Source organism: Rhinoderma darwinii, chromosome 3 (genome assembly GCF_050947455.1).
Source record: "Rhinoderma darwinii isolate aRhiDar2 chromosome 3, aRhiDar2.hap1, whole genome shotgun sequence".
Classification (NCBI taxonomy): domain Eukaryota; kingdom Metazoa; phylum Chordata; class Amphibia; order Anura; family Rhinodermatidae; genus Rhinoderma; species Rhinoderma darwinii.
Window position 1 is genome coordinate 209,997,194 of NC_134689.1, and position 24,485 is coordinate 210,021,678.

Below are 24,485 nucleotides of genomic sequence, written 5' to 3' on the forward strand. Positions count from 1 at the left end.
CGGGTGCACACACGTAGTCACCAGTAATTACGGGTGCCCCATTGACTTCCTCAGTCTTGCTGTAGACCTACAAATACATACAGTGAAGGAAATAAGTATTTAATCCCTTGCTGATTTTGTAAGTTTACCCACTGTCAAAGACATGAACAGTCTAGAATTTTTAGGCTAGGTTAATTTTACCAGTGAGAGATAGATTATATAAGAAAAAACACAGAAAATCACATTGTCAAAATGATATATATTTATTTGCATTGTGCACAGAGAAGTATTTGATCCCTTTGGCAAACAAGACTTAATACTTGGTGGCAAAACCCTTGTTGGCAAGCACAGCAGTCAGACGTTTTTTGTAGTTGATGATGAGGTTTGCACACATGTTAGATGGAATTTTGGCCCACTCCTCTTTGCAGATCATCTGTAAATCATTAAGATTTCGAGGCTGTCGCTTGGCAACTCGGATCTTCATCTCCCTCCATAAGTTTTCGATGGGATTAAGGTCTGGAGACTGGCTAGGCCACTCCATGACCTTAATGTGCTTCTTTTTGAGCCACTCCTTTGTTGCCTTGGCTGTATGTTTCGGGTCATTGTCGTGCTGGAAGACCCAGCCACGAGCCATTTTTAATGTCCTGGTGGAGGGAAGGAGGTTGTCACTCAGGATTTGACGGTACATGGCTCCATCCATTCTCCCATTGATGCGGTGAAGTAGTCCTGTGCCCTTAGCAGAGAAACACCTCCAAAACATAATGTTTCCACCTCCATCCTTGACAGTGGGGACGGTGTTCTTTGGGTCATAGGCAGCATTTCTCTTCCTCCAAACACGGCGAGTTGAGTTAATGCCAAAGAGCTCAATTTTAGGCCTCATTTACACGAACGTAATATACGCGCGTGCGACGCGCGTGCTTTGCACGCATGTCGTACGCACCTATATTAGTCAATGGGGCAGTTTAGACGATGCGTGAATTGCGCTCAGCGCGTGTGCGCAGAAAAAAACTCACGACATGTTCTATAATCGTGCGTTTTTCGCGCACTCACGCACCCATTGAAGTCAATGGGTGCGTGAAAACCACGCATGCCGCACGGAAGCACTTCCGTGCGAACTGCGTGATTCGCGCAAGAGCTGTCAAACTCCTGAATGTAAACAGAAAAGCACCACGTGCTTTTCTGTTTACAAACATCCAAACGGAGTGTCAAATTCGAGATGAGCGCACCGAACTTCACCGGGTTCGGCCAAACTCGTTTTGACCGAAACCGGTAAAAAATGTTCGGGTACGCGACGTCAGGAGACAGTCACTGTCCACGGTGCTGAAAGCGTTAAACTGGTTCAGCACCATGGACAGTGCCTTCCGCTCCGAAAATCCATGAACCTGTAAAAAAAAAAAGACGTTCTGACTTACCGATAACTCCGGTCCGACCTCCCGGGATGACAGTTAAGTCCAAGTGACAGCTGCAGCCAATCACAGGCCAAGCACAGGCTGCAGCCAATCACAGGCTGCAGCGGTCTCATGGACTGCGGCGTCATCCTGGGAGGTGGGGCCGGATGACAAGAGTGGGACGCGTCACCAAGGCAACGGCCGGGAGCCCGGACTGGGGGAAGCAGGAAGTTCTTGGTAAGTATGAAAGTCTTTTTTTATTCACAGGTTGGTGTATATTGTGTTCGGCATTCACTGTCGAGGGTGCTGAAAGAGTTACTGCCGATCAGTTAGCTCTTTCAGCACCTTGGACAGTGACGGGCGTCGACTAGCCTCATCTCTATGATGGCGGCTGCGCGAAAATCACGCAGCCGCGCATCATACACGGATGACACACGGAGCTGCCAAGTGCCTTTTGCGCGCGCAAAACGCAGCGTTTTTTGCGCGCGCAAAACGCACACGCTCGTGTAAATCAGGCCTTAGTCTCATCTGACCACAGCACCTTCTCCCAATCACTCTCAGAATCATCCAGATGTTCATTTGCAAACTTCAGACGGGCCTGTACATGTGCCTTCTTGAGCAGGGGGGCCTTGCGGGCACTGCAGGATTTTAATCCATTACGGCGTAATGTGTTACCAATGGTTTTCTTGGTGACTGTGGTCCCAGCTGCCTTGAGATCATTAACAAGTTCCCCCCGTGTAGTTTTCGGCTGAGCTCTCACCTTCCTCAGGATCAAGGATACCCCACGAGGTGAGATTTTGCATGGAGCCCCAGATCGATGTCGATTGACAGTCATTTTGTATGTCTTCCATTTTCTTACTATTGCACCAACAGTTGTCTCCTTCTCACCCAGCATCTTACTTATGGTTTTGTAGCCCATTCCAGCCTTGTGCAGGTCTATGATCTTGTCCCTGACATCCTTAGAAAGCTCTTTGGTCGTGCCCATGTTGTAGAGGTTAGAGTCAGACTGATTAATTGAGTCTGTGGACAGGAGTCTTTTATACAGGTGACCATTTAAGACAGCTGTCATTAATGCAGGCACCAAGTTGATTTGGAGCGTGTAACTGGGCTGGAGGAGGCTGAACTTTTAATGGTTGGTAGTGGATCAACTACTTATTTCTCTGTGCACAATGCAAATAAATATATATAATTTTGACAATGTGATTTTCTGTTTTTTTTTTATATAATCTATCTCTCACTGGTAAAATTAACCTAGCCTAAAAATTCTAGACTGTTCATGACTTTGACAGTGGGCAAACTGACAAAATCAGCAAGGGATCAAATACTTATTTCCTTCACTGTAGGTCCAGCCAGAATGAAGAAATGTCATGTTAGTAAAACCAATACGCTCCACAGCACGCAGAACATCTGCGGACTTCATTGCGGAATTTTGAATCTCCATTGAAGTCAATGGAGAAATTCCGTAATGAGTCCGCAACAAGTCCGCAACACGTCTGCAACAACCATTGTATGCGGCGGACACCAAATTCCGCACCGCAGCCTATGGTCCGCAGCGGAATTGTCCGCAACGTGTAAACGAACCAATGGAGAACCGTGAGCCCGAGCCATACTTCCTCTTAACTGCTGTCACGTACATGTACGTGGCATGTCATTAAGGAGTTAAAAAATCTGATTAATATTCTTGTCATTTTAAAGAGGACCTCTTAGGCTATGTTCACACAGAGTTTTTTGACGAGTTTTTTGATGCGGAAACCGCGCCGCAAAACTCGTCAAAAACGGCCCCAAAATGCCTCCCATTGATTTCAATGGGAGGCGGAGGCGTCTTTTTCCCGCGAGACGGAAGGGACTTCAATGGGAGGCAGAGAAAGGGTATTTTACGGCGTTTTATGCCCTTGGCGCTCAATGGCCGCGGGCGAAAATTGCAGCGAAAATCGGCGTGCACGGAGAGGAAAATCTGCCTCAAACTTTCAAATGGAAATTTGAGGCAGAAATTCCACCTGCAAACAACTCTGTGTGAACATAGCCTTAGTCTCTGCTCACGCAGAGTTTTTTTGCTAGCAGAAATATCTGGCTCAAAATTCTTTCAGGTTTTTTGCTGCGTTTTTTGCCCGCGGCCATTGAGCGCCGCAGGCAAAAAACGCAGTGAAAAAGGCTTTCTCTCCCTCCAATTGATTTCAATGGGAGGTCAGAGGCAGAACCGCAGTAAGAATGCAGCTTTTTTTTACAGCGAGCGGCCAAAAATCACCGCAGAAAAAACGCCTCCGCCTCCCATTGAAAGCGATGGTTTTGGATGTTTTTTATGCAGATTCCGAAGCGGTTTCTGCATCAAAATCAGTGAACTGGGCCTTAGCTTTCCTGACGTCTGTTTTAATAAATATTTTTCACGATGAAACAATAATTCTGGAGCATCATTTCTTAGAACTATGCTTTGTGTCTTTACTCTGTTAATCCTCCTGGATAAGTACAAATTGGACAACCGGGTTGTACCGTTCAATACCCCTACTCACTTTGACACTGTCAGCCCTAATTTTATAACATCAGAGTTTGGGCCTTAGTATTCCCCCTTAGGGTATGTTCACACGCTAAAGTAAAAGCAACTGTAAAATATGGAGCTGATTTTTAGCTGTTTTTAAAGCATCAAATGTTTTTTGATGCGTTTTTTACGGCAGTTTTTGGAGATATTTTTCTATTGACACAATGTGAAACGGCGCCAAAAACAGCTCAAAAAGTGGCATGCACTTCTTTTTACGTAGAGTTTTTTTACGTGCAGTTTTTTCCATTGAAATCAATGTGCAGATGTTTGGAGGCGTTCAGCTTCTGTTTTTCCAGGTGTTTTTCGAGGCGTTTACGCCTTGAAAAACGCCTGAAAACACTGTGTGTGGACATACCCTTACAGTTGTCAATTTATTTATATATTTTCAGGAAGAATAATGGAGGAGTAGCACAAAGCAAAGTTCTAATAAAATATGCTCCAGAATTGGTAGTTCATGAGGAAATCAAGTTTTTATTAAAAAAGACATGTCAGGAAAGCTGTCAGGTTCACTTTAAGCCGCTTTCTATACTACCTATAGAACATAGACGGCGAGAGATAAATTGTTAACTTACTCAACATAGTATGTGCCGTAGATAGGATCATCAATTTTCTCCCAGCCATAGGGAAGCTCTGAAAGACATAGAAATATCACTACATTATAGATATGACCGCATAACTGTATTATTGTAGAGGATAACAAACAGGCACATAAAATAGAGCATGCATATAGTTGACACAGTCTTGCCCATCATTACTATGAAAACAGTGTTGTTGCCTATAAATTTAAATTGTTTACTTCGTTCTGAAACACAATTGAGTATTTTTTTCTGTAATGGAAACACAGATCGAGAGAAGACTTAATGACAACATTGTGTATATTGCATGATGGTAATATGTGACTTATGCAGAAAACGGGTGCTGATTGTAGTCGCCACATGCTGTAGAAGAATTTAACTACTAATACATTTTTCTTAGACGCTGGCATTTACCCATCATGGGCAGCTGCCATATCTAAAGAAGCAAACTGAAGAGCACAATAAAAAGCACTGTACCTTCCCATGCCGTACCAGGACTATACATGTAGTACAGATAAATTACCCAAACACAACCGACAGCAAAATTATATAGTAATGTTTATGAGAGAGATATGGTTCTGGGAAAACAAATTCATCACAGAATACTTGAAGAAGGTCAAAACCTATGGGCCTGCAATCTATTTGCAGTGTAATCCTTCTTGGCAGGTAAATAATGGTGGATTATTTTTGGATTATATTAGTGCTGAAGGAAGTAACCTAAAATGCTAGCACAGTTAGAACAGAATAATTAATTGGAAGATAGAAAGGAGAAAAGATGGCTGGCACTGCCCTAATTCAGACACAATGTTGTCCCCGCATAGAGATCCTATCCGGCGTGTAATGTGGAGTCAGCTCTTAAATTGTTGCCCACAGGGTGCTCATCGACAGAAAACAGCATGCTGTATAATGTAGTAGAAGTAGAAATTCGAGGCACTCACCGTTGGTGGCAATAAAAATTATTTATTGGTAACGATCTCGGTCTGTTTGGTGGGAATGGTTCATTCAAGATCGTTACCAATAAATAACTTCTACTAGAATAATTAATTGGGAATTCATTTGTTGGAGGTTTTAATAATACAAATCTAAATTTTTGTGTCTTGAGATTTATTATTAGTTTTTGAACCAATATTTTTATTGCATTGCAATACTTTGCAGCACTGAAGACAGGATGTACTCACATTGGTGGCTGGACTTAACATATCATTTCCCTATCTGGAAGAACACATAATCTAAAGACAAGTTTCATAGAAAGCAAATTAATCTAAACCTCTTTTGAAGTTGTAATTCTCTGTATTGTGCCTGGATGGAAGCAACACTGAGCGAAAAAACATACCAAAAGGGGTAGATGTTGTCCTAATGACAAAGCCATCCAAAGTTTACGCGTGGATGACACCTCAACCACATGCTGTGGCGAATGGCTGCACAATTTTGCTTGTAATATCACAGTTTTACCACCAAAATCGTGCTGCCAATTACCACCGAATGTGGGCGTGGTTTTGGCCATATGCGGCTGCTGCGCTGTGTGTTCTCATGGCATTTTAACAATTAATTTACAGCAAATGATCAATGTCCAAATTTATTTGGAATTTTAGATTACCTGTCTATTCAGAATATTACTGCCTATTTTAAGACTGTTGAGGGTATAGACAGAAGAATATTTATTTTTATTGATATTAAAAGATTTGTCCGTAGAATATTTTTCCTAAGAAAACTTATTTTTTACTTTATAAACTTTTTGAACAATAAACACTGCAGAAGTAACTGACAAATATTTTTAACTTCTTATTTTCCAGGTATATTTAAATGGGTTGTCTACCTTCTGAAAACTGATGACCTAACCACCGGATAGGTCATCAGTATATGATTGGTGTGTGTTCGACATCCGGACCCCGCACCGATCCGCAACTCCGGCTGCCTCCGTGCATCGGATGTTTGGAACGGAATGCAGTAGCTGGAGCCGGAAGCTGATGGCTCCGAACACTGCATAGCGGCCGTTCAACAGAACTATACTGCAGCTCGACCGCTATTCTTTGACAGGAGCCATCTGCTTCTGGCAACATTGTCCAGGGCTCGGAGGCAGACGGGGTGGCGGATCGGTGCGGGTCTGGGGGTCGGACACGCACCGATCATATACTGATGGACCATCCAGTGGATAGGTCATCAGTTGTCAGCAAGTGGGAAAACCCCTTTAAGGTGCAAAGTATATCATAATTATATTCAGTAAGCATTAAAAGATAGTAGATGTACTGCTGCCCGTGTCCACTTTAGAAATACAGGACTCAGAGCATTTTTAATCTCAAGAAATAAACAACTAATCCTTGGGCGAGTTTCAGCTACAATGTGTTTAAAAATTAGAAACTATCATGTTTCATCCACATAAAAACTGGCAGGCGTCCAGAAGCATAAAACAGAATTATACTCAACACCAAATATTAATGCAAAATCTCTAAATAACACAGCATAGTAAATGCTATCTACTTTGGAATATATCCAAACACTCGAGGAGGTACTGTAAATATAAACATATTTTGGAAATATGTATGCAGATGTTTGTCTATATATTTAAAGCTTACATAATTTAAAGTGAAGGTCCAACTGGATAATGTCCCCACACCCTTCCTTAAAGGAATACTCCCATGATTTTTTTTTATCGTGGCCCCTTTTTGCAAAGTACACTTGGTAAAAGGTAGGGCAGGTCATTCTCTTACCGGTGGATTTGTTGCCGAACTATATGCTCCCGGGCCACCGTTATGTCACGTACCACAATGTGACTGCCTGATTCTTACAGCGTCTGTTGTGTGGACCAGAAGTCTCTTTCACTATGCATTCCTATGAGACTCACATTGAGCTTTTCATAGGAATGCATAGTAAAAGCGACTTCCGGTCGACACAGCAGATGCTGTAGGAATCAGACAGTCAAATTGTAGTCACATGACATAACGGCGGCCAGGAGCGGAAGAGATAGTTCGGCAGTAAAGCGCCCGGTAAGAGGATGGCCTGCGCTACCTTTTAACAGGTGTACTTTCCAAATAGGAGTCATGATAAAAAATTTCACTGGAGTGTTCCTTTAAGCTGCAGGAGTGATCTGATAATAAATGTCATGCGAGGATACTCAGGGTATTTTACATTTCCAATTATTGTCTGAAAAACTTTCTACAGCTTGCGGATTGCTTTTGAAACATTTGGGCAATTTAGTAAAGTTTTGAACCAAAATTGTGGTGGAAAAAAAGTAGCACATTTTTCCAAAATTTTTTCAGAAGCGCTCTCGTCACTTTTCTAAGAGGAGACATGTTTAGCAGAAGGGGATGAGGCCTGAAAAATGTACTATAATATACTGATGGCCAGAGATATGCTAAATTTATCAAGAGGCACACACCTCTTAATAAATTAGGCACATCTTACTCTACAGCACTTTAGATTAGGACTAGCGTATAAAATCCAATGTCTGCTGACAGGCAGATGCTTACTGATATAGTGTACTCAATTTTGGCCCCCTGCACCAATGTAAGATCTAACAATGGCTCTAACAGCAGTCAGGATACCGTTGGCTTTCATGTGGAGGTTTGAGCGATCCTCCAAGAATATGCCTCCCCACACCATCACGGACCCACTGCCAAATTGGTCATGCTGGATGATGTTGCAGGCAGCATAATGTTCACCACAGCGTCTCCAGACTCTTTAAAGTCTGTAACACATGTTCAGTGTATACCTGCTCATCTGTGAAGAGAACGGGGTGCCAATGTTCGACTTTCCAATTCTGGCGTTCTCTGGCGGATGCCAATCGAGATGGACGGTGCTGGGCTGTGAGCACAGGGCCAACTACAGGATGTTGTTGCCTCATGCCACCCTCATGGAGTTTGTTTTGGACATTTTGGTCAGAAACACGCACACCAGTAGCCCACTGGAGGTCATATTGTTTGGCTCTGGTAGTGCTCCTCCTGTTCCTCCTCACACAAAGGAGCAGATACTGATCCTGCTGATGGGTTGATGACCTCCTACAGCACTGTCCGGCTGTCCTTATGCAGCAGCCGATGTCATGGTATCTGCTACATGCTCTTTAGAATGTGCTGGGATGAGATATGGATGTGCCATCCTGGAGGAGCTGGACTACCTATGCAACCTGAATCGGCTGCAGGTACCACCTCATTCTACCAGTAGTGACAAGGACACTAGCAAAACTAGGAAGAATCCGTCAGGAAGGATAAGGAGAGAGGAATGGTCTGTGGCTACCACCTGCTAAATCATTCTCTTTTTTTGGGGGCTGTTTTGCTGATGCCTCTCCAGTTCACCTGTAGTCGCATTCATATACACTAAAGCAGGTGAAATTGACTCACAATCGCTTATGATTCCTAACTGGACAGATTGATATCCCTGAAGTTTAATTGACTTGGGGTTATAGTATGATGCTTAAGTGTTTGTGTAATTTTTTGGATAGGGGGATTTTGGAATGTGCATAATAAAGTGACACTGCTGTATTTGTAATCTTATATACTGTATAGTACAGCCTATAATCTAGTTTCTACTTTGTATTAAACCAGATATCTTTGTGAGGCCAACCCTATGAAAGAATAGCTGAGCATACTCCTTAGGCCTTATTCAGATGGGCGTGTTCGGTCCTTGATATACGGACTGTGTGTTGGCCATATTTCAGTTCAAGGAGTCTGGCCCCTAGCAGCATAGTTATCTATGATGCAAGGAGTCCCTGCCTCCCCAAGAGAATACTGTCCCGTACTTTTATCATGTTTTCAGTACGGGACCGTATGCCACTATGGGGGCATTATATTGTATGGGAGGCATTATGTGGGCATTATACCATATTGGGAGGAACTATGGGGCTATTATTCTGTGTGTGAGGTGCACTATGGGGGCATTACCCTGTGTGTGTGAAAGCACTATGGGGGCATTATACTTTATGTGGGGAGGCACTATGGAGGCATTTTACTGTGTAGTGGGGCATTATGGGGCATGATACTTGGTGTGGAGGCACTATTTGGCATGAAACTTTGTGTGAGAGCCACTATGGGGTCATGATACTGTGTAGAGGGTACTATGGGAGAAATGACACTGCATGGGGACACAAATAGGGAAATCATACTGTGTGGGGGGCACTATGGAGGCTTCATATTGTATGGTGGGCACTATGGGGGTATGATACTGTGTGCATGTTGTATGGGTGCATGATACTGTGTGGGGGGGGGGGACAAAAGGCGGCATTATACTGCGTGAGTGACACTAAGAGGGCATCATTACTGTAAGGGGGCACTAAGGACGTATCATCCCTGTGTGTAGACAATATTACTGTGTATCTCACAAATTGGTCACTATGAAAGTGTGTGGGGCATAAAGGAGAACTATTAAAATTTGTTACCCCGAGGAGGGCACTATTACTGTGTGGTGGCACACAGGGATTATGGACAGGGATTAGGAGAGGTTATTGGCATGGATTAACATTAAAAAAATTTGCTGCATGAGATGTTTCTCTTTACGCTTTTTGAAAGTTGTGAGGTATGATTTATTTATAATCAGCAATAGAAAAAAATATACTCTTTACCATAAATACTTAATAAACAACTGGCACACAATAGCTAGTCTACTGTGTATTATGTGGTTATGTTAAAATTAACTAAATTCAGTAGCTAGCTATGATGAATCTATTGTGAAACGGACATATAGTGCAGCAGACTATAGTATTCTTGCTACTAAAAAACAGAAACCTTAATGCGCCCGACCCCAACAGTAGTGTGAACAGAGCCCAATACATGCAAATGTTGGTGCCCTTGCTTCGTGCCACATTTATCAACTCAGTTTCTAGGATTTTTCCATCCACAATGTCTATAGCTATTTCTATTTATCTGTGTGTAAAGGGATTGAGGTTACTGATGCTGGATTACTTCTGGGACCTATTAGTGCTACGGCACACAAACTTTGCAGAAGGCTGCATGAAACAATCCTGAGACTTGTAGGGCCATAGAAAAAAAACCACATCATATCTATAGTTATTTATGATCTACAATGGTCCCTCAACTGTAGCTGTTTACTTCAAAATCATCATTATCTAGCGTGATAATATAGTCTGACTAAAATAGTTAGCATTTTTAATTATTAAAGATTATATTTTAACAGGACTCTATTGAGACTGTGGTGGCCGTGGATCGGCAAATGGGGATCACTGGACCCCCGTTCGCACTTATCAGATTTTTATGGCATAGCCTGTAGCTATGCCACACACGTCTAGAATGGGAAAAACATTTTTAGTATAGGGTTTTCTTTTTTTTGCATGGTGAGAGCCCCTTTGGACTTTTTGGTGAATTAGTGTTTTTGTTTATCAGTGAATTCTTTTTTGCCACACTTTATTTTTTCCTCCTCCTAATAAATAGACATTAAACGATACTTCAACTCAAACATCAAAGATTAGTACAGCTCTCAAGGAATTATTTTTTTCCCAACAATGGAATATGAATGCAGATATATGACTGCAGATAATTACTACATTTCAAAGGAGGTTGGTATAGTTTGTCGCATTTATAAATATATCAATTGTAACTTCTTGCAATTTTAGTTTCTTAAAACAGTTACCATCAAAATCTTTCAACCCCCATTGCAAATTAGGTTTATTAGCAAAATGTTAAAATTTTCAGCGGTTTGCAAAAAAACAATCAAATAAGAACAATTTAAATAACTCAAGAAAAGTAAAATATAATAAGTGGTTTCTCCAACCTCAACACAAAATGCAACTAACTACTGCAGTCTTAGAATTATTCAATCCCCTGAATAAAATTAAGGGGGTTTTACACTGGGCAATTATCGGTCAAATGATCATTCATAGAACACTCGTTGCCGATAATTGCCCTGTGTAAACAGGGCAGTGATCAGCAGATGAACGAGCAAATGCTCGTTCATCTGCTGATCGTATCGTTTTAAAAAAACTAAAATATTATCGTTGTCGGCAGCACATCTCCCTGTGTAAACAGGGAGATGCGCTGCAGACATGATAATGTATGGGGCCGAGCAATCGGAGTAACAACAGCTTGTCCCCATGCATAGCTCCTCGTGACAGGAGCAAACGAGTGCCGATCAACAAGCTGTCTCGTTGATCGGCACTCGCTGCACGGCCCAAAATCAGCTGGTATAAAAGGGCCTTTACGCATAGGAGCACACATTTGCTAATCTGTTGTTGTCTCAAGCACACAACTTATCAAATGCTTCATTAGTTGCATAAGGAGTGCTTGAGATAAAACACATCAAATACCTGGACTGGCTAGGAGTTTGTTGACTGTGACGTTTGATTGCATGTTAGAAATAGTAAAGAAAGTGGCCCACAAAAGTTCAGAGAAGAGATCATTGCATTGCACAAACAAGGAAAAAGACACAAAAAGATAGCATAGGCACTGAATGTTCCTAGGGATATAGTTGGAAGCAAAGGTCGCAAGTTCAAAGTTAAAGGATCCCTGGCTACACTACCGAGACGTGGCGGAAAGAGGAAGCCATTACTGGATGCCACAAGATTCCTGAGGTGGCCGGTTCTTAAAAAACTTTCGATTGAATGCAAAAGACCTGCAGCAAGATTTGGAGGCAGCAGGCACTGAGGTCTCAGTTTGCACAGTGAGGCGCATACTAAACGCTGAAGGTCTCCACTCCCCAACTCCAAGACGTACACTTTTACTGACCCAAAAGCACAAGAAAAGACAGCTCCAATACGGTCAGAACCTTTCGGGCCTATGGATCAGAGGAGGAAGAATAAAGCATACGCTGAACAGAAAACCCTGCCTACAGTGAAGCAAAGTGGTGGCTCGGTGATGCTCTGGGGCTGCTTTGCTTCCTCTGGCACTGGAAACCAAGAGCGGTTGAGGGCAACATGGATTCAATCAAGTATTAGGAAATCCTAGGAGAAAACGTCATGCCTTCTTCAAGGAAGCTGAAGCTTGAGCGTCATTGGACCATCCAGCAGGACAATGATCCAAAGCATACCTCAAAGTCCACCAAGGCTTGGTTTTAGAAGAAGTCCTGGAAGATTCTGGAGTAAACTTTACAAATACATGACTTGAACCCCAAGGAAAATATTTGGTGGGATTTGAAGAAGGCGTTGCAGCACTCAAAACCAAGAAAATACATTAACTGGGAGCCATTGCCCATGAGGCTTGGGCTTAGATTCCCCAGGAACCCTACCAGAAGCTGGTGTCTGGCTATGCTGTTTGCAGCAGGTCATAACAGCAAAATGGTGCTCGTACTAAAGACGCTTGTCATGAAGGCGTTGAATAATTCTGAGACTGCAGTAGTCAGTCGAATTTTGTGTTAAATTTGGAGAAACCATTTATTATATTAGTTGTATTGAGAAGTTCAAATTGGTCTTGTTTGATTTTTTTTTTTGCAAACTGCAGAAAGTTTGTCAATTTTGCTGATAAACTTTATTTGCAATGAGTGTTGACCAATTTTTATTGCAACTGTATGTAGCATATAGATATGTGGAATCTTGTATAATAAAGCTCAAGTAGCAACCACTTTACCGAATTAAACTCATCATCTATGGCGATGATTGTACTTCATCCAAATAACACATACTTTATGTGAATCCGAAAGAAAAGGCAAAATAACTTGAAATAAGTTCTTCTCAAACTATTCAGTCAGGTGCAACGTCAAGCAGGTGTACTGCAGTTTAAAGGACAGGGGGAGTCATTCCAAAGGTTTCTGGGCTGTACAATGAAATGATTTGCTTTACTTGCAATGAAGACCAAGAAAGACAAATAGCTATGGCTGTGCTGTTTATATGGCAGCAGAGAATTAATCTTTCATCTTTTTCAGCAATTTGTACCATGAGATAATGAGGCAGATTTACTAATGCTGTCCAGTATTTGGACAGTGTTAATGTAGACCAAGCAGTCAGAAGATGCACCAAATTTATCACAGTGGTGCATGCTGTATGATAAATTTGGCGCATTCTGCTAGGCATGTTAGACACTTTCCCTTTCTTATACCACCTCTTGGCCAGTATAGTTGTACGCCATTCCAATTTTGGCGCCCGTTAATGCATTTTAAGCCACACCCTTTTCTAGGAACTTTGAAAAGTGTCTAGTAAGGTACAAACATCTGTTCTTCTTGTCGTGTTGTTGTAATAAATATGTGTAAAACTAAATGCGACAAATTTGCTACGTTTGGATGCAAAATATTACAAAAAACAGCCGCAGCCATAATAGTACATCTGCCCTAATGTATTTATTTAAAAGACAGGGCTTCCACCTATAGACCATCCTCAAAAAATACAAAACTAGTCTGTATCTATGAGCAGATTTCTTATTAAGGGGTTGACGGTAAATCTCACACACATACACATGAAGGCCAAAATATTTTTAGGGGGTTACGAGGAAACCGGATTACCCAGAGCAAATCAGCGAAAACACAGAAAGAACATATACACTGAATGCAGATATTGCCCCTAGTTGGATCTGTATCCACGACTCCGGTGCTGCAAGGCAACAGTACTAACCGCTGGACCAACTACAGCAGATAAAGGAATGACAATAATATATCATACAAAAATGTGTGGCAACTGAATTTGATGGAGCAAGCTGGATACTGAACTTGCCATAGAAGCAGCCCTCCTTATTGCTTTGTTACTCATAGGGGCAAACCTATCATCAAACTACTTATTTCCTAAACCAGCGATTCTAGAGGTTTGTTCTGAATGAGGTTATGACATCAAAGGTTTTGGGCTTAGAGTATCCATTAATATCAATACAGCAATGTCTTTCCTGATAAAACAAGAATGGACCATGGTCTTTTGACCCATTCTTACTACATTGCCAGCATCTAATGGCATAATGCTGCTTGCCAATCAAAACATTGAAAAGTACTTTATAATGAATCTTTTGCTTTTTTTTAACTTCCATTGTATGGTACAAGCCTCTGACATTTGTAAGTGATTTCAATTATTGGTTTAATATCTGGTTCTAGAAAAATAAACCTAATATTAACAACTTATATTGTGGTTGTCATACCTAATAACACTGATTATTATGAATGCAGTTTTCTTGGTCATGTAATATGTGCATGAATTGAATCAAATGACAATCATGTACAATAAACAAAAGATGCAGATCTCAAGTTAAGTTTATTGTTGCCCTAAGTTTCAGAGAACACGTCTCATTTATATTAGGACAAAGTATAGGTTTTTAATGAGCGCGCTCAAGTTAAGCTGTGCCAATTTGAAAGGGGTATGTAAAATAGTACTTTCCTCCATCTGATCACAGGAAATATGTATATGGGCGGGAGGTAATTTTTGTTCTATTTGATTTGTTATGCCATCTGCAAAAATTCTTTATCCTAATACAAGTCTGGAGTGACAGCACCAGGAAGAAAATGTGCTGAAAAACAGGCATCTGTTCCTTGTGTAATGTACAAATGACATATTTTGTTTGCATCCATGTGGGGATTTAGAAAATTTACTGCCCAATTTATATGCCAATTTGCCAGTGATAAAAGAAGGATTTTGGTTGTTAGAAGCCTCATATTTAAGTTGTTTTTCTAGATAAGTGTCAGTTTCTTCCAGCTTCATGTCATAAGTTCTGGTGTAACGGCTCATTTGAGAATCACCATATGTATTTTCCGTCACGGACACCAATGTAATATCTTGCTCATTATCTTTTCAATATTCGTAAGTACACAACATCTGTGTCAACTTGTTTGACTATTTAAACATGTTTCCTCCTCTTTAAACAAAAATAATTAGAATTTTGTGTAATAATTATCGCCCCCTCAAAAAATAAAAAAAAATAAAATTATATATATATATATATATATATATATACACAATCCAAAGCCCTGGTCTCTTCATAATGGTTTGGTAAGTGTGCTATGACATATAAATAGAGTAAATACGCTAGTAAATATGGTGCATGCCATATTTGATATCATTCTTTAAAGCCTAATTTATTTATTTTTTACTTCAGATACCATTTTTTTTAAAAAGAGCATAGCTAAGCAGTCACATAAGCTGACATAGGTACAGCAGTGTTTTACCAACAGAATAAAGGTGCACTTGCCCTTTCCACACAGATTTCCCCAAAAATTGTCCAAAAAATAAAAAAACGAGAATTAACCTTTCTAGTTCAACAAACTGTAAAATTAAAGCAAGGGCTTGTCCACGCGTAACAGAATTGCTGCATAATTTCCGTCCATAATTGCAGATGGAAAATACGCAGCCGAATACAGTAGCAGCAAAGTGGGTGTGATTTAACAAATGTCATCCACACGCTGTGGAAAAATAAAATCAGAAATTCACCTGCGGTGACCAATTTTAGTTCCACAGAATGTCTATTATTGCTGCGGAAAGTGGACTGGATTGCTGTGTTTTTCTGATGTACTGCGTAATTTGCTGCAGAAAAACACTGCAGAATTTCTTAAACAACCCTTGAAAAAAATGCACCAAAATAATGCAGCAAAAATCGGCACTATTTTCCACAGTAGAAAATGCATGAAATGGGATTTCTGCTTGCTAATGCGTAAATCAGGGGCGTATCTAGGGGGGGCAGGCGGGGCATGTGCCCCGGGCGCAACTAGGTGGTAAGGAAGGGGGGGCACCGTGGCAGAGCAGCTGATCACTGCTGAAAGGCGCCCTGTATGTCGGACACCAGCAGCGGCGATCAGCGTTAGGAAGAGCCAGGAGTTCATGCGGCGGCGTTCCGACTGGGGTCTGTGACAGCCCAAGAGTGGACCAGTCCAGTCACCTGACCTGTCATCTTACCTCACTGATCCACTTCCGGGCTGTCACCGACCCTAGTCAGAAGGAACTCCGCCGCCGCCTGCGCCGCATGACCTCCTCGGCTCCTCCGATGAGTCACGTCAGGCAGAGCAGAGAGTGGTAGAGATAGGCTACCGCTCTGTTTACAGTGTGGCGCTATTTAAAAGGGGTGGGGAGTGTGGCGCTATTTACAAGGGGGGTGGCGGGCTGTGTGTGGCACTATCTACAAAGGGGGAGTGTGGCACTATTTACAAGGGGGGGAGTGTGCCGCTATCTACAAGGGGGTCAGTGGGCTGTGTGTGGCACTATCTACAAGGAGGGCTGTGTTGGTGCTGTTTACAAGGGGGGCTGTGTGTGGCGCTATCTACAAAGTGGGCTGTGTTTGGCACTATTTACAAGGGGGGCGGTGTGGCACTGTTTACAAGGGGGGGTCAGTGTGGCGCTATTTACAAGGAGGTCAGTGTGGTGCTATTTACAAGGGGGTCAGTGTGGCGCTATTTACAAGGAGGGGCTGTGTGGCGCTATATACAAGCGGGGCTGTGTGGCATTATCTACAAGGGGGCTGTGTGGCACTATCTACAAGCGGGGGCTGTGTGTGGCACTATTTACAAGGGGGGCTGTGTGGCGTTATCTACAATAGGGGGCTGTGTGGCGCTATCTACAACATGGGGCTGTGTGGCACTATCTACAACAGTGGGGCTGTGTGGCGTTAACTACAAGGGGGGCTGTGTGTGGAGCTATCTACAGGGGACTGTGTGGCATTATATACAAGAGGGGGGCTGTGTGTGGCACTATCTACAGGCAGCTGTGCGACGCGCTATCTACAGGGGGCTGTGTGGCGTTATATACAAGAGGGGGGCTGTGTGTGGAACTATCTACAGGCAGCTGTGCATCGCGCTATCTACAGGGGGCTGTGTGGCGTTATATACAAGAGGGGGGCTGTGTGTGGCACTATCTACAGGCAGCTGTGTGTGGCGCTATCTACAGGGGGCTGTGTGGCGTTATATACAAGAGGGGGCTGTGTGTGGCGCTATCTACAGGGGGCTGTGTGTGGCGCTATCTACAAGAGGTCTGTGTATGGCACTATCTACAAGGGGCTGTGTGTGGCCTCTTTAATTTATTGTCTTCTAATATGTTATTGTAACTCCCTTATAGAACTATATCGCTTGTAAAATGTACAAATAGTCTTATGCTCGAGTTACATAAAAAAAATTGCGAAATAAAAATTACACCTCATTGATTGGTAGAGCAAGCAAACACGGCGAGAGGGAAGGAGATGTCAGGAAAGAAGTTGGGGGCGCCAATCCGAATCTTTGCCGCGGGTGCAGGAGAACTTTTTTGTAGATTGTTAGACATAAGGAGGTGCTGTATGATGAGCTACTGTAGAGCAAGAGGCCCATATACTGTTCTTGCACAGGGCTGCATAATTTGTAAACAATCTTCAAAAACAAGAATGCTCTGCCATTAAGGTCTAGTTTACAGAGGAACTGACAAATTAAAAAAAAGTTTAATTTTTAACCAACTACATCCAGTCAAGATACAGGTGAAAGCTATATGGGGAAGCAGTGAAGAAAATAACTGACACATAACTAGCATTAGAGTTCAGTCATTTGCAAAAGAGGTATATATCTCCAGAACACAGCAATTACCCATGGTATTATTGACCCACCATAAAAAAAATAAACCAAATCAAAGATTCAACATTCTTAAAATTGTTTTTTCACTGTCGCATTCGAAGAGTCGTAACTTTTTTTTATTCTGTCAACATAGTCATATAAGGGCTTGTTTTTTGTGGGAAAAGTTGTATTTTTAAATTGCACTATTTTTGGGTGCATATAATATATATTAACTTTTATTAACTTTATTTTGGGAAATAATTGAAAATAAACAGCTATTCCAGCATTGATTTTCGCGTTATAAATTTACGCCGTTCACTATGCAGCATAAATAACATGTTACCTTTATTCTATGGGTCGGCACAATTACAGGGATACCAAATATGTACAAATTTTTTGTTTTCATACGTTTGCAAAATAAAAAGCCTTTTTTTTACCAAAAAATATATACATGTATAACGGCCGTGCTCCTGCCGCTGATGGCGTGGGTACACTGGCAGTACCCACGAGATCAGATGGACGGATATATCTGTTGCTATGTAGGAACTAACACCTGCTTGTGACAGATTTATCCGTCGCTCGTCGTTAAGGGGTTAAGGACAAAAATGTCCACCCTTTGGACACAAGATGTCTTTACAGGGTTTATTGTTTGAGAGGGTACCACAAAAACTTCTGTCTGTATTCGATCAATTCCAACTGTACGTGATATTGTTTAGCAGAAGTAGACAGGGGACATTGTTGGGGATTTGGAAAATCCAATAATTCACTTTTGATATTACCGCAAGCGATCAGAAGTTCTCAACAAACAAAATGCAATCCAAATCAATCTTTTTTTACTATTAGTCATTCAAATCTTTAAATAAAACAGGAGCTAAAATGGAAAGAGTATAACAGTTTGAAGAAAATGCTTATAGAGTAAAATACAGTTTCATGAATATAAAAAAACAAGTGTAAAATGTATCCTTATTTATCACAACATAGAAAAGTAGGAATCCCTTTGGATAGTATATAGATTTATCGATTTTTCTATACAAAAGAGCAGCAGAAGTACACAATTTATTTGTACCCCTGCCTGTTTCTGTCTTCTTGTCTTGATAGAGAAATACGTTATTTATTCTTAAAGGAAACCTGTCACCAGCATTTCACCTAGTAAACCAGCAATACCTTGTGGAATTGGGTGAAAATCATTTTTATGTAACCATTAATTATCTTCTAATAGATTCTGTACCTTTAGTATTCAGTTTTTTAGTGTTCCTGTGCTGTATGTTTATGAGCATAAAAGAGTCATATCTTTGTTGGAAAAGAGTCATATCTTCATTCCTCAAGCCTTTCCGAGTTAACCCCGCCTCCTTACTTTTAATTGACACCTCCTCGCCTCCCCCAGCAGACACAAAATCAAGCGCTTGTACATCGGTGTCCTGTTCTGGTGCGTGCGCACAAGCGGACACCATAGCGGCGCATACGCAGTAACTAGTCTTGAGGCCCGGACAAAGCAGGGAAGGTTGTCGGACCATACATCACGAGTACTATCTCAGACGAGACTTCGGCATTCAGGACGGGCCAGTTTTCGGCGGTGGCGGGCAAAAGAAGAGGAACAAACAAGACTGCCGGATTATTACCATAAAATGTGCAAAATGTTTGCAGACCGTTATTTACGGTCAGAGGAGGATTTTAGGAGAGGGGATAATGGCTATGAACCTTTGAGAGCAGCGGCCAGCGAGGGGTGAGGAGAGTTTAATAGGTGAAATGCTGGTGACTGGTTCCCTTTAAGTATTTTTATAAACAACGTACTTCATCCAAATAACACTAAGTCTATAAAAAGTCCATAAAGTTCAAGATGACACTGGTGCTAATAGGACCATGGAGATTTGAGACAGTTCTTTATACTGTACTTTGTATAACCCTCCTCTTAGGATTAAACCAGGTCTTCACCGTCCTCCACTGTTGACCAAATGATTGGGTGCTTACTAATCATAAATAAGCTGTAAGTCATACATTTCTATAACAAAGGGGAATCCTCTATGTCTATAAGGTTTCTATACAAATATAAACGGGGATTCTTTATTGTAAGAGCAGTGATACTATCGAACTCTACTAGAGGAAATTGTTATGTTGAATTCACTGAAATAGTTCAAAAGGGGCCTGGATGCCTTTCTTGAGTGTAATAATATTACAAGTTATATTTAATAGATTACTGTAGATGGGTCAGTGATAAAAAAAAAATTGTCTTTTGCCTCATGCGGGTTTTGCCTTCCGCTGGATCAACAATGCAGGATAATTGGCTGAACTGGATGGACGACTTCTGATCTTATTTAATAATATAATCCTGACCCTTTGATGTTGAAAATGGGTCAGTGTTTGGTTCTAGGGTCATTTTAAGGCTACATCTAAAATAAGATTGTCCAAGGACTTGATATCAACCTAGATTAAAGAATGCATTGACAATACTTCAAAAACAGCAGTAAGAAATAAAGGTGCCTAGGAGAAATTCTATTGTAAAAGACATATGATCTATTTCAAATATGAGCAGACAAGAGATGTACTGTATATGTACAAGTCATAAATAAAATGGCAGAGTAAATTATTTTTATAATAAAGCATTAGTCAGTATTTCGACAGCGATGGCCATTTAGAATGCTGATTGCTTAATTGAGAATACTAAACAAAAGCATATATAGATATGTGTAACATAATACACGGAATAATAGTGACCATGTCTTTATTATACATGTAAATCAGGACTGCAAGCAAACTCATGCTGCTGTAAATCCCCCTACTCTAACCATATGGTCCTTTTCAGTAAATTTAATGTTGTGTTGCTCTGTCTACCATAGCAAAGTAATTAAATCCTATTAGTTACCAATTAATGGAAACAATGTGCATTAACAGATGGAGCTGCATATCATTAGATGCTTGAAGGAAAAAGTCTACTTGTATCCTCTCTCATAGAACCTCATTATTCCCTCATTGATTACTGCAACCTTTGCTGCCTTCATGTTCTAGAATGAGTTTTTGCTTTTCCTTCGTGTACAATGGATAGGGAGGAACAAACAATTTATAGTGTGCCAAGTGTACAGAAGGAAAATTTATAAAAAAAATGTCATATTCAAGATATACTAGGAATCATCGCCCGATGCCATTGTATTTTACATATAACACATTGAAAGTGAAGTCGTTTTATTTTATATATATATATATATATATATATATATATACATATATATGTATATATATATATATATATATATATATATATATATATATATATATTACAGACAATCGGGCAGATTTACTTATACTGTCTTAAATTCAGACATCTTAGACTAGATGCGCCAAATTTATCACAGTGGTTCATGCTGGATGATAAATTTGGCGAACCTTTAGACAATTCTGTTAACTATACCATCTCTTGGTTGGTTTACTTTAGTCCACTTTTTTGTGCCAAGACTCTGGTACAATTTTGAGCATATTACCCCATGCCTCCTTTTCAGCTAGGCCATGCCCTTGTCTGGCGAGTCGCAAACATCTCTTTTGGTGCATTTCATTGATTAATTTGTCTAAAATGATTTGCGCCAAAAAGAGGGTGCAACTTATGCACAGCACCAATAGTAAATCTGCCACAATGTTCCTACATGCATCCCAGTTCCAGTGCTAGATAAAGTACAGGTATTAGGATGATGTTATACACAGGTTAACTGAGAAATACGATTTAAACAATACTTACTATAGGGATAAAGATGATGACACACTTTATTAGAGTTGTACTGCTGTTCATCTATATATAATGTAAAATGTACAAACACAAAAATTAAAATCCATTTGTAAATACTAAATATGACACCATGCATATAATGTAATTCAACATAGAAAACTAGTATAGACTTGCTGACCTAGTTGAATATAATCTGGCTCCCTCCAGACCATCACCCGTTTTTAATCTGGAGTATATTTAACTGATACCGGTGAAACAATCTCAGTCTGTGTTCAACTGGGTTCTCACGTTGTGATCAAAATGCATATTTTGCTGTGAACCTTGGCAGAATGTAATGGTTTTGCCAGGCAAAAAATGCTTTTTGACCACAACGTGAGAATCCAGACTTAGGATCTATTCAGAGGTTGAGGTGCGGTTAAAACCACATTAAAATAGTATCCAAAAACCACATAAATTTTTACTGCGATTTCATGCGTTTCAATGCATTTGAGTTCTTCACCGCATCGAAAAATTAATCAAATATCAGTAAAAATGCATGCTGTTTCAACCGCACCTCAATCGCAACGTCTGAATACACCCCAAGACCACTTTCACACGGGCGTATTTTGATCAGTATTTAGCATCAGTATTTTTAAGGCAAAACCAGGAATGCGTCCAAAACAAGGAAGAGGTGCAAATCTTTCCATCATACTTTTCTATTTTTGTTCCACTCCTAGTTTTGGCTTATAAATACTGATGCAAAATACTGACTAACACTGCCATGTAAATAGTGACATAAGGCTCCCTGCACGCGTTGCGGATTTGTTGCAGATTTTTCATCCAGATTTGCAACCAGAAAATCCCCAGGGAACTATTGTTCAGGCAAGTAAATGAGATTAAAAAAAAATCTCTTCCACATGTTTTTTTTAACACTTTTTTTGCATGGAAATCAGAGCATGCTGTGGTTTTTGTTAAATCCGCAGAATCGTCATTCTGTTCTGGAAGTTCACAGCGGATTGAACCTTTTTCGGTTTCAATTTTTTTATTGAATTTTTATATATAAGATAGCATGTACAAAAGTAATACAGTTTAGAAAATTACAATTTAACTAAGTTATTCCAATAGTTGCCAGAATACAGGGGAACAATAACATAACAAAAAATAAAATAGCGGGTACAAATGATTAAAAGTGATATTTATGCATATTCACTTCATTAAGTTTTGTCCATATTAAAATGTTAGAGAAGTAAGCTGGAAGTTTTTTTTATCACTCCAACGAGTTGTAATGTAGAAGGGGTGAAATCCGCAGCAAAATCTTCATGTTAGGCCCCATGCACACGACCGTAGATTTTATCCGTAATTACGGACCCATTCATTTCTATGGCCGACTGACACCTTCCCGTATATTTACGGGAAGATGTCCGGGCCGTAGAAATCTTCTGTAGAAAATAGAACATGTCCTATTTTTTTATTTTACGGACCGTACTCCCATACTTTATAATGGGAACATGGCCCGCGAATGCGGGTGACTGGCCGCGGCCAGCCGTGCCCGTAATCACGGACTGTGATTACGGGCATGGTCGTGTGTACGGGGCCTGACATGTTTGGATTTTGCTACGGAAACGCTGTGGATAATCTGCAACACATTTTATACATGTCTGGGTACCATTAGGCTGCCGATACACATAACGTACAGGTGAATCACATGTACAGGCACCCTTATAAAAAAAAAAATACTAGCACCCTTATTTGACCATATTAGTGCTGATGGCTTCCCTTAACCTTGCTTTGTTACTTTTTAGTAAAATCAACAACTCGGGTTCAGTTCAACAAATGGGTAGTATAATATAAAGTAGATAATATGAAATATTAGCTGGAATTACATTATTTCAATGCAGTATTAGCTGATAATTCGATAATTAGCAAGTGACAGACAATGTGACACACTCTGGCGCATGCTATATCTGTAAATTATCTCTTTAAGGATAACCAAAATGTATTTGTACGGCCCAAGAATACGCATGCACTTTTTGATGATGGAAACTGCTGCAACTAATAATTTTTACTCATATGCAATAGTCATATGAATGAAATTTGAAAATAATTTCTATAGGACACAATCTGTTGAATAAAGTTAGCATGCCAGAATTTCAATGTATTAATGGCAATATAGAATGTATTTTTACTTTCACTATTATTCTATTGTTTTTAAACTTTTATTAGCATTTGCAATGTAGAAATCCTACTCCAACCTAAAATAAAACTGCATGAAAAATATAGGGAACCTGTCATGTCGAACATGCTCTCCCATCTGTAAGCTACTGAGATGGAAGCCTGTGCTTTGTCATTTATTTTATTTTGTAGTCTTTTTCCTATGAATAAGAATACATTTTGTTCTCTTGTCTTAAAAACTATTGTTATAAAAGGTAAAACTTCTGCAAACTAACCATAAATTGTCTAACTTATGTTCCTCTTTCTCAGAAACGTCCCACCCCAAACTCTAAAGATTCTTTCTCTTTCTCTTTCTCAGAAAGGCTGACTAAAAACTGTAAAGATTCTTTCTCTTTTCTAGAAATAGTCCATTACAAACTCTGAGCAAGTGGCTAAGAATATGACTACATTTATAATAAATCATGTGACAATGTATACGAGTTCTCCTTATGATTGGATGGACCAAAGGCCATGGCCCCCTTTTATGTGATTGGAGAGGGAGGAGACATAGCCAACATTGATTGGATAGACGAAAGGCCACGGCCCTCTCTTATGTGATTGGAGAGGGATACATGGCACACACGCCTTTTAATGCTATATAACATATGTATTGTTCATTAATAAACCAGAGAATCTTGTTTACACTTATATATTGTGTCAGTGTGCTGTTTTCTCTCCGATGCATCTTATCGCTTGCATGCTCTCCCAACTATTTGGAACTAGATAGAAACTACAACGAGGTCCGGTTGATGACCTGC

The 24,485-nt window shown here is 40.5% G+C and overlaps 1 protein-coding gene across 1 annotated transcript in view; it reads right to left on the bottom strand.

Moving 5' to 3' along the window:
* MAGI2 (membrane associated guanylate kinase, WW and PDZ domain containing 2) overlaps positions 1-24,485 on the bottom strand; it is a 967,915-nt gene that overhangs the window by 210,673 nt on the left and 732,757 nt on the right. The window contains exon 7 of the mRNA XM_075857349.1: positions 4,473-4,530. Coding sequence (XP_075713464.1) covers positions 4,473-4,530 — 58 coding nt within the window. The remainder of the gene's footprint in view (positions 1-4,472; positions 4,531-24,485) is intronic.